At 39.9% G+C, this 11,842-nt stretch overlaps 1 protein-coding gene across 1 annotated transcript; it reads left to right on the forward strand.

The window, feature by feature from the left end:
* Positions 1 to 6,878: 6,878 nt before the first annotated feature.
* On the forward strand, positions 6,879 to 8,091 carry LOC308241633 (E3 ubiquitin-protein ligase RNF146-like). Its single transcript, XM_080655142.1, is given in 2 exon segments — positions 6,879 to 7,428; positions 7,431 to 8,091. Coding segments are annotated over 2 exon segments (972 nt in total). The 5' UTR covers positions 6,879 to 7,085; the 3' UTR covers positions 8,060 to 8,091.
* Positions 8,092 to 11,842: the final 3,751 nt, after the last annotated feature.

Genomic DNA, 11,842 nt, shown 5'->3' on the forward strand with positions numbered 1-11,842 from the left:
CCTAGAACCCAGTCCTGGCAGGAAGAAGAGAGGCAGGGCCAAACCATGCAGGTGCATTTTAAGTTTATGCTCCAGTATGGTCCATGTCATGTATACTCACATTTATTTGGTCAAAGCAGAAAGGTCAAACCCAAACTGAATAAAATAAAGAAATATTTGATCTACTGGGAAGAATGGCAAAGGAGAATAGGTAGAAGCAACAAATAATTTGAACAAATAATGCAGTCTAACACAGCTGAGTGAGATTAGTCTACAAATAATATATTTCTGCTTCTTTCTCTTTTTTTTAATAGTTTGGGCTTTATGACTTTTAATTCTATATTTTTTTAGTGGATAGATACTCAAATATGTTAGATTTTAATTATGATTTTACTTTTCAGATTAAAAATGTCAATTTGTATTATAGAATTCTTTTAAAATTTAATTTAATCTTGCCTAATGTTAAGGTCATGACTTTAGAAGAAATATTAACTTTATTTTTGCTTGCATTTGCCAAGTATATCTTTGTCAACCTTTCTGAATCACTTTGTTTTAGGGAATTCTTATGCTGAATTTTACTTTGTAATATAATGTTCAATTCCTATTTTAATTTAAACTATTTCTATTTGTTGATATAATAAGCATGTAGTATTGGCTATATTATTCTTTCTATTTTTGTTGCTTCTTCTAAAATAGTTGGTATGGTTTGTGTTGCCTTTCTTTTGTTTATGTTCATTATAATTTGAAAGGGCTGGTTCCGCTTTTATTTTTATGGTAATCTCCACTACCCCAAACTCCCCTAAACAGAGTATAGCTATTGACACACTCTAAGCAATTCAAAAGTATTTACTCTCTGTTAACTCTAATCAGATTACAGTAGGTTATATATTTTCTACTCTTTACCTCTACTCCTCAACACCTGGTCTAATCCAAGTCTGGCTGTTTTACCAGATAAGAACATTAGGCAAGCTATTTAACCTCGCTGATCTTCAGTTTCCTCATCTGTAAAATGGGAAATATCTGTATTTCATATATATTATTCATTTCTTTCCTATATAATAAAGAGGGAATATGCAAATTGACCATCACTCTGCCACAAATATGGCGGCACCCACAGCAGAGGTGAGGGTTTCCATAACACAAGATGGCTGCACCCACAGTGGAGGCCGAGTTCCGGTAACGAGCCTTAACGAGCAATCAGCAGGGACCTGAGGCTGCTCCCCACCCCTGCCCCCGTGGGGCTTCACAGGGAACCTCAGGCTGTGCCCCCCACCCTGGTGCCAGGCCGGGGGACCTCAGGCCGCGCTCCCCACCCTGGTGCCAGGCTGGGGGACCTCAGGCCGCACCCCCCGCCCAGCAGGGCTTGATGGGGGACCTCAGGCCATGCCCCCCACCCTGGCGCCAGGCTGGGGTTCCTCAGGCCATGAGCCCCACCCAGCAGGGCTTGATGGGGAACCTCAGGCCACACCCCATGCCTGGTGGGGCTTGACGGAGGACCTCAAGGTGTGCCCCCCACCCCGGTGCTGGGCCAGGAGACCTCAGGCTGCTCCCCCCGCCCCGGCGCCAGGCCGGGGGACCTCAGGCCATGCCCCCAACCCCAGCGCTGGGCCGGGGGACCTGAGGCTGTGCCCCCCGCCTGGCGGGGCTTGACAGGGGACCTCAGGCCACACCCCCTGCCCAGCGGGGCTTGACGGGGGACCTCAAGGTGTGCCCCCCAGCCCCAGTGCTGGGCCAGGGGCCTTAGGCTGCTCCACTTGCCCTGGGCCACTGGACCTCAGTGTGGCTTGACGGGGGACCTCAGGCCACGCCCCCACTCAGCGGGGCTTGACAAGGGACCTCAAGGCTGCGCCCCAGACTCTGATAGGAGGAAGATTTTCATATACATTTTACTAATTTTCTTTTATCTCTGATAATTCTATTATAGAGATAGGACAAATAGCAATATTAAAATATTTCCTCTAATTAATCCCTTTTTAATGTGCACGAATTTCGTGCACCAGGCCACTAGTATTATATCTTTAGAGTGGAGTCTGGAGCTATAAATACTCAATAAATGCTAGCTTTTATTATTGTTTTATTTAAATACTAATAGATTTTAAAAACTATATGGGAATGCCAACTTCTAAAGAATATTCCTCCTAAAGAACAAGCAAAGAGAACTTGTGAAGAATTCTATTGATGGACAAGTATCTACCTCTATTTCCCCCTGTTTTGCTTTTAACATAATATATTCAGGTGGCTGAAGTGTGTTCAGTAAAAAGTCACCTTTCACTCCTGTTCCCCAGCCACTTAGTGCTCCTCAGGCAACCATCATTATTAGCTTCTCTGTGGATTCTTCCTGAATTTTAGCTACTTCAAATATATTTGTAACTATGAAAAATGAGGAAATCTGCATATTTCAACTTCCTCCCCTCCCCCCTTTTCCTCCCAACTGCTACCAGTTACACAATATTATTTCATCTTGACATTAAGAATACTTAAGGAAACTACAGCATATTCCTTGAAGTTTTTGTTGATACTTTTGTTTTATACTTAAATGAGAATTTAAGCAAGTATAAAATTAATAATGCAGGGTCCAGTGTAGAGCAAGATGGAGTGAACATTCTTCATCCAGTGTCTCCTCTGGCACATGCTACTGAACTTAGCGTGCAGGGAGGAATTTGGAGAGGAAAGAGGAGCTGGTTGGTTGAGGAGGAAGATGAGAATTGGAAGTGCCCTCAAACAGGCCATTAGTGTCCCATGCCTTTTTCTCTGTGTCTCCTGGACTGGGCTCAGGACAGTGGAGACCGTGGACATGGACATAGGTGCCAACAGAGAGCTCCAGGAGAAGTCCTCTTGTTTGGGCTTGAAGAGAAGGAAAAAGGTCTCCCAACAACCAGAGAGAGTGGGGATAAATCACTGTTTTGTGTGGGTTTTCTTCATTGTGCTCAGTCCCAGCTCCTAATGTGCTATAGCTGAGGCAGCTGCAATGATGTCTATAGGGAACAACAGGAGGCTAAAACTCTGAGAGAATTCTTCTCTGGTTGAAAAAGCTGTGGCCCCAAAAGGATGGGACAAACCCTGCCAAGGTCACCCAGCCTAATGCCATCTGATCCCCAAAACCTAACTGCTACTCCTCCAAACTGCCCTTTTGTTTTCATAAGACTTTTGAGGCTCATATTACAGAGGCTATAGAAGACCTGCTTGAATGACTTTTGTGACAGAGACATTAGCTGTTCACCTGAATCTCTTCTTCCCTTCCTCCTGGGCACCCAACTAGATACATTTCCCAGCTTCCTCTGTAGTTAGGTATGGCCATGGACTGGCCATATGTACTGTGTGCTGCTTCCAAGCCTGATGTATAACCACCCCTCCCCAACCCAGCTATTCCTTCATACTCTTTCACTTTACTGATGAAAAGGGGGAGGGTGATACCAAACTACCCCCGAAAGCCACATGTTGAAGATGTCAAAGCTGCCATCAGCCCAGGTTCTTGCAAAGGTGCATGGAACCGAGCACAGAGCACCCCTGGTGAACTGGAACCAACTTGAACTTTCTCAGTGTTGAGCTGTTGCATTTTGAAACTTTGGTTTCAGCGGTTTAACTAACCTAAGAAATATTTTAATACTGCTCTATAGGAATAGATTATTTTGTATTTGATGTATCTAGCGATCTTATTTCCTAAAAATCTGTTGGTGAATTCAATTTAGTAATCAAATCTAGGTGATTCTATCAGACCCAAACAATTCGAGTAGATCTTGTTTACCCACAAAGTCCTGCTATGCAGGCAAAAATCTTGCAGCTAACAAAGGCCATTTTCTAGATAACTAATCCAGACCACCTTCTTTCTGAGTGTCTAATTTTCTTTGCCACATACAGAAAGAGTGTTGCTCCATAACTCTACTCCATCTTAAATTTCTGTTTAAGTTATATAACCAATCTATCATAGATTGAATTCAACTGGAAATATTTTGTTGCATTAAAATATGAAATTCCGTGCCCTGTCTGGGCTCATTTGGTTAGAACCGTGGTCAGCAAACTGTGGTTCGCGAGCCACATGCGGCTCTTTGGCCCCTTGAGTGTGGCTCTTCCACAAAATACCATGGCCTGGGCGACTCTATTTTGAAGAAGTGGTGTTAGAAGAAGTTTAAGTTTAAAAAATTTGGCTCTCAAAAGAAATTTCAATCATTGTACTGTTGATATTTGGCTCTGTTGACTAATGAGTTTGCCGACCACTGGGTTAGAGTATCATCTCAATATGCTAAGGTTGTGGGTTTGATCCCCAGTCAGGGCACATACAAGAATCAACCAATGAATGCATAAATAAGTGGAATAACAAATCAATGTTTTTCTCTCTCTCTCTTCCTCTCTCTCTCTCTCTAAAAAAAAAATCAATAACAAAATTAAATTCTGAACATAAGTTTTCCAATGGCCATTTTTTATGCCATCTTAGATAACAAAACTTTTTTAAGTTCATAGAGTACATATCTGGGGTAACTGGAAATATAATGAGAACATCTAGACCATTATAAAAGTATGAAATTGAAGCTAACTTTATAATTTTTATTATTTTTCTTTCATTATATTAATTATATGTATTAAGAAATAAAAGACCAAGCTTAACATGGGTTTAAGGGAGAACAAAACATACATTTGAAACAATAAGGAAACAAATGACAAACAACCTGGGACTGAGTACATAACTAACATTATATATATTATATGTACATGTGCCATATATGTATATATTATATGTGTATAATTTATGTATTATCATAGTTATATACATAATATACAAATATCATTATAGTATGTATTATACTGTAAAATGTATAACAACATATTACATATTTTATTATATTACATAATATATGTGTATGCTCAGTAAATATGTTTCATATATATAACATGTATTCTCAGTTACTGTATATGTGTATGGGTGTGTGTGTATATATATATTCCATTAATGCCAAGAGAATTGTAAGAACAGGGTAGATTGAATCAGAGCTTTGCTCATAGCCAAGGTCATGCAACCCACTTCCAAGCTGGAGAAAAGGTTGATTAACTAGGACACTCAGCTCCCTCTCTTAGTTTCTTCATCTTTCTTGATGACCAAAAGAATGGAAGACAGTGTTTTAAAAGCAAATCAACACATATTGGTTGAGTAAGGCACCAAGTTGGGCAATAGTTAAATTGATGACATGTCTTAGAATTAGGCCAAGGGTTCTGTGTAACCAACAAGTTGCACAACGAAATGCAACTTCCTCTCTGCTTTTCAAAATTTGGCTTCCAAGGAAGACTCCTCTTTTATTTCAACCTCCTTATATAGGGTGTCCCAAAAAATGTATACACAGTTTTTTCTGATAGCTCAGTTGATATCCTTTTCTTTTCAGATTTAACCCATTGGAATTAGTAACTATTCAAAGTGTAGACATATTTTGGGACACCGTGTCTTTGTCCTGGATTTCTAAGCTCAAATAAAGTAGTTTAGTATTTTACTGTGAAATATGATGCACAAAGTCCAGTAGAAAGATGAATGAAGAATTTAATTGACTCAGGGTAAAGATTAGGCAATGAAAAAGTCTTGGTTCATGTGTTCTAAGAGGCCCATTTTTAACAAAGTTAATTTTTTTTTATTGATCATTTTTCATCTGTCTGGTATCTCTGGGAACATTACTTAAAGTCAGCACAGATTAAAAGAAGACCTTTTGCCTTTTCCTTGTCCTCCTTCCTTTCTGAAATTCTGAACATAATGCAGATTATCAAGCATTTGAAATCATTGTTTATTCCTTTCTATTCTTTGTAAGCCTTTGAAAAATAAAGCCCCTCCTCATGCATTGTAAGGTTTAATATATAAGAAGAACAATATAAATCTATGTATTTCAATTTACTTACTTTGAAATTGCTGAGTGGGCATCAATTAGAAATATACCACTGATTATTTCATTACTTCAGTGAGTAGCCAGTTAGGGCTAACCATTTAGGTATCTGAGAAAAGACTGATATATAATGCATACTTTTAAAAAGTTATCTAAAAAAGCTTGCTTTGTTTGAAGTCATCCATTATTTATGCCAACAATATTGATATTCTATTTGAATTCAGAATGTTTTCTCTCACATTTGGGTATTTAAGACTAACTTTGATAACTATTTGGTACACTTTAAAAAAGTCTTCATTATAGTTTTCTGATCCAGTCATCTGCTGATGGGCATTTAGGCTGTTTCCAAATCTTAGCTATTGTAAATTGTGCTGCTATGAACATAGGGGTGCATATATCCTTTCTGATTGGTGTTTCTGGTTTCTTAGGATATATTCCTAGGAGTGGGATTACTGGATGACTGGATCAGAAAACTATGGTACATCTACACAATGGAATACTATGCTGCCGTAAAAAAGAAGGAATTACTACCATTTGTAGGCACTTGGATGGAATTAGAGAACATTATGCTAAGTGAAATAAGCCAGTCAATGAAAGAAAAATACCACATGATCCCACTCATTTGGGGATAATGAAAAACATTATAAACTGATGAACAAAAAGATAGTTACAGAGGCAGTAAAGCATCAAACAGACTGTCAAATTACAGTGGTAAGGTTAGGGAGAGGTGGGGGAAATAAGAGATCAACTGAAGGACTTATATGCATGTATATAAGAGTAACCAACGGATGCAAAACATTGGGGGGTGAGGGCATATATGGGAGTGGGGTGGGGGTCGGGGGCAATGATAAGATATGTACACATATAATACCTTAATAAAAATTTGGAAAAAAAAAAAAAAAAACAATAAAAAAAAAAAAAAGAAAGCAGAAGGTAAAAAAAAAAAAAAAAAAAAAAGTCTTCATTAGAGCTATTTGTAATTTAAGCAGGGATTTGGTGTTTGGAAATGGAAGTTTCTTGGTGTCATGTCAGTTGAGTGACTAGGCTGGGAAAACATTTCTTTTGATAAGAAATGAGGTGAGGACTGCCGCGCGCGGGCTCTGGCCGAAGAGAAAAGACTGCGAGGTGGCTGAGGCTGTGGCCAGAGAGAATGAACCAGCCTTGAAGAGAAAATACTACACACTGGCTAATGGATGTGAAAATGATGTTTTATTTTTGTGACAAGCATCTGTGAGATCTGTAATAGAAATGATGGCTGGCTGTGGTGAAATTGATCACTCAGTAAACAAGCTTCCTACAAACAGGAAAGCGAATGAGTCCTGTGCTAATACTGCACCTTCTCTAACTGTCCCTGAATGTGCCATTTGTCTGCAAACATGTGTTCACCCAGTCAGTCTGCCTTGTAAGCATGTTTTCTGCTATCTGTGTGTAAAGGGAGCTTCATGGCTTGGAAAGCGATGTGCCCTCTGTCGACAAGAAATTCCTAAGGATTTCCTTGACAAGCCAACCTTATTGTCACCAGAAGAACTCAAGGCAGCAAGTAGAGGAAATGGTGAATACACATGGTATTATGAAGGAAGAAACGGGTGGTGGCTATGGTTCAATACAGGCGAAATGAACATGGACGTCGCAGGAAGATGAAGCGGGAAATAATAGATATACCAAAGAAGGGAGTAGCCGGACTTAGGCTGGACTGTGATGCCAACACTGTAAACCTAGCAAGAGAGAGCTCTGCCGATGGAGCGGACAGTGTATCGGCACCGAGTGGAGCTTCTGTTCAGCCGCTAGCGTCTTCGTCTGTGAGGCCCCTGACGTCAGTAGATGGTCCGTTAACGAGCCCTGTGACACCATCCCCCGATGCAAGCACTTCTCTGGAAGACTCTTTTGCTCATTTACAACTCAGTGGAGACAGCCTGGCTGAAAGGAGTCATAGGGGGGAAGAAGAATATTGTGAATTACCATCTTCAGGCAGGGTACCGGCACCAGACACCTCCATTGGAGAAACCGAATCAGATGCCAGGAGTGACAGTGAGGATGTGTCAGCGCTTGTTGCACAACACTCCTTGACCCAACAGAGACTTTTGGTTCCTAATGCAAACCAGACAGTATCTGATCGATCAGATCGATCAATAACTGATGGATCACTAGCAGGGGGTGGAACAGTGAGTGCCAGTGTCAGATCTAGAAGGCCTGATGGACAGTGCACAGTAACTGACGTTTAAATAAAAGTCTTCAGCTCCATGCTCAAGGTTAAAATGGTTATCTGTAAATTTCTGCCCACATAACATTATACTCATCCCTAGTAGTACATTTTGGGAGTTGGGGTGGATAGACCTATAATTAAAATGTCCAGTCTAACATGTCTGTTGAGAAATTTATTTAAGGAACTTGGGTGTTAATAGTTGAGAGCTGCTTAGTAATAACCCAGTTTTCTTGAAGTCTGTTTATTTTATAAGTTTTAAAAAATTCAGTTTTTTTGGCCAGCGTGTATGTATAATCTGTGCATTAATGGTCCCATCTGACTTTTGCATTTTGTCTTACTTTCCTGCATGGATTGACATAAAGCCGTTACTAAAATTTGGCACCTATGAGATGTCTAGTATCAGTTTTAACAGGAAGCTTAATTAATGTGAGAATACATGTGAATTTGGGGTTTTAAAATAGACAAAAACTATTTAATAGTAAAGTTACTGAAATGGAAATGTAAAGAAAACACCTAATAATTTATGTTTCGTAATCTTGTCTGTAACATATTCATGACGTTCCTATAGACTTTGCTGTCTAGTCCTTGTAGTTTGAAGTTTCTCTTGATCGTTTTCTTTTTGGTTACAAAATTTATAATTTAATAAATACTAGACTTTATTTAAAAAAAAAAGAAATGAGGTGAGTCACCCTGGCTGGTGATCTCAGTGGTTAGAGTGTTGGTGGGTGCATGGAAGGGTCTCGAGTTTGATTCCTGGTCAAGAGCATTATCTAGGTTCAGGTTCAATCCTGGCCCCAGTGAGGGTGTATGCAGGAGGCAACCAATCGATGTGTCTCTTTCACATCGATGTTTCTCTCTCTCTCCCCCTCCAACCTTTCCTTCCACTATCTCTAAAAATCAATGGAAAAAATATCCTTGGGTGAGGATTAACTAATAATAATAATAATAATAATAATAATAATAATAATAAAATTTGTATTTTATTTAGATTAAAGCACATTGCATAAAAGTTATTTCTCCCACCCAAAATGAAGGCAATAATTTCTATATTATTTCTATATAAATAACAAAATTCCTATCGTTTTCAGGTAGTTCTTATAAAGCAAGACAAGGCAATGGATATAGTCATGGAAAAACTGTCAAATAGATGTTCAGTATCTTTGTCCTCTGACTCTGTTTTGACCACAAAACAGAAGTATTCAGTGTACACCTGCTAGAAAGCTTATGATTCAGTTAAGGTGCAAATTCAACAAATGAATGTAAATAACAACCAGATATGGAACAACAGTAGATTGCTTTCTATTCAAACTTCAATTTTCTCTTTACACTCACTTAATGGAGATAATATTACACTGAAATCTCTGGGGAGTTCACAGTTTTTTCTACATTTAGGTAACTTCTTTAACTGTCCATTAGAGATTTTTTTAAAAGATATGTTCTTTTATTGATTTCAAAGAGAGGAATGGAGATGGAGAGAGAGAAACATCGATGAGGGAGAAACATCAATCAGCCTCTTCCTGCACATCCCCTACTGGGAATAAAACCTGCAACCTCCTGGTGTATGGGTTGATGCTCAACCACTGAACCAACCAACCGTACTGCCCATTAGAGATTTAACAACATAGTAAAGCAACTACTAGTCAATGGTTAGTCCTGAACTTTATTGTAATATTTTATAAATTGTATTTCTTTTTCACACCTCCTCAGCATTTATTTCTTCAAAGAACTGGTAAGTAATCTATATATATATAAAAGGCTAATCTGTGAAGTGTCCCCTCAGGAGTTTGACTGCGAGACCAGGAGTTCAATCACTTACTATGACGTGTGCTGACCACCAGGGGGGCGGTGCAAAGTGAAGGAAGGCCCTGGCCAGCAGCCAGAAGGAAGGCCCTGGCTGGCAGCCGGAAGGCCCCAATCAGCCCTGGCCTAGGGACCTACCCATGTATGAATTTTGTGTGCCAAGCCTCTAGTACCTAATAATTAGAATCATCCATATATATAAAAACCTAAGTGACCTTAACAATCGGAACAACCGGAATGACCGGTCGATTGGTCATTATGACACACACCAACTACCAGGGGGCAGACGCTCAATGCAGGAGCTGCCCCCTGGTGGTCAATGCATTCCCACAGCGGGAGCGCTGCTCAGCCAGAAGCCGGGCTCATGGCTGGCAAGTGTAGCTGTGGGCTCCCGCCTCCATGGCAGTGTTACCAAGCAGCAGTGGTGGCAGGTGCAGCGGGGCCAGGATGAGCGGCAGCGTGGCGCCTGGCCTTAGCTTGGGCTCCTCCCAGGCTGCCTGTGCTTTGGCACTGCTACATCCCTCAGGGGGTGTTGGACTGCCGGTTTCAGCCTGATCCCACTGGGCCAAAACTGGTAGTCTGACATCCCCTAAGGGGTCCTGGATTGCAAGAGGGTGCAGGCCAGGCTGAGGGACCCGACCTGTGCACAAATTTGTGCACTGGGCCTCTAGTGGTAATAATAATGTTATATTCAAAATGACTTAACTAAAATACCCCCAGAGTGCCACCAACAATGTTGTCTTCTGAAAAGAGAGGTCATTCAAGAATGCACGTTCAAGCAGTGGCCACTTGACAAGTAGATCATCAGTGTATAATGCATTCAATGGATGGTCCACAAGAAATACTCAGTAATTAAGTGCTTCATATATCATATAGCTTTTCCTCCATATATAAAATGCAAGGTTAAAACCCATTTTCAAACTTTCTCTTAGATATTTTCAGTGGTTTCTGAAATACTTACAGAAAGCTCTGGCTTATATGTATAGTTTGATATATGTACCTACCATTATATTAAGATCATATTTTCTATCAGTATTTATATTAAGCAAAGTTATTTAACCTCTGGTCTTTCAAAGTATTTCTCGGTTAGCTTTGAGGTGTTTTCATCCAATTTCATATCTCTTATTCTCAGACTTCATCAAGGAAGGACATACAGGGCCTTCAACAATGTGAAGTGAGACAGATGGGGAGCTTTGTATATATGGATGGAAAATCTAGTTCTTTTCTTCTGTGTTCTGGCTTGATATGACAGTGAGGGATTGGATAAGTCCCTTTGGTACCTGTTGGCATGATGTTGAGTGTAAGCTGTTCTAGGACGGAGTCTGCCAAAATAAGCATTTAAGAACTATGAAGTACTAGTCTAAGAAAATATCTTTAAGGTACTGAATAATGTGCTTCACTGTTGGAACACAAAGTATTTCTTTAGAGTAATTCTCAACAGATCCTAGATTATCTTGTTGAGCTCTGAGGAATTTCCCAGGAAATTTTATTTAAATATCAAGTTTTGTGCCAAATCCATGGCTTTTCTTAAATCAAAGCATATGTTAAACATAATCTTAAAGAACTGTCTTATAAGTACTAGTTCCACAAATCATAGATGCACGAAGTCTTTGGCTATAATGTTTACTTAGCTAATCAGGCATTTCATCTTCTAAGTCAGCTTCCCTACATTTCTTCAACCATTTCTGGCTTCTGTCCAGATCTTGCAAGAACCTGAAGACAGTCAGATTGGATTGCACTGTCTGGATTGTAGCCCACCAGCCAGCCAGCCCACTTTTCCCTCTGCTCCCCCAAATTCAGGGCAACCTGCCTGCCTGTTGGTAGTGGGGAAAGAAAACTAAACTAGGTGGCCAACTTGGCATAACTAATGGTTTAATTTTCTTTCCTTGAAATGTCCTTGTCAGATTTAGTATCCAGTCATGCTGGTCTCATAAAACATGTTGGGAAGTGTTTCCTCCTCTTTTGTTTATGTAAGTATTTATGTAAATTAATACCTTTTTTT

Source organism: Plecotus auritus, assembly GCF_963455305.1.
Source record: "Plecotus auritus genome assembly, chromosome: 2".
NCBI classification, from domain to species: domain Eukaryota; kingdom Metazoa; phylum Chordata; class Mammalia; order Chiroptera; family Vespertilionidae; genus Plecotus; species Plecotus auritus.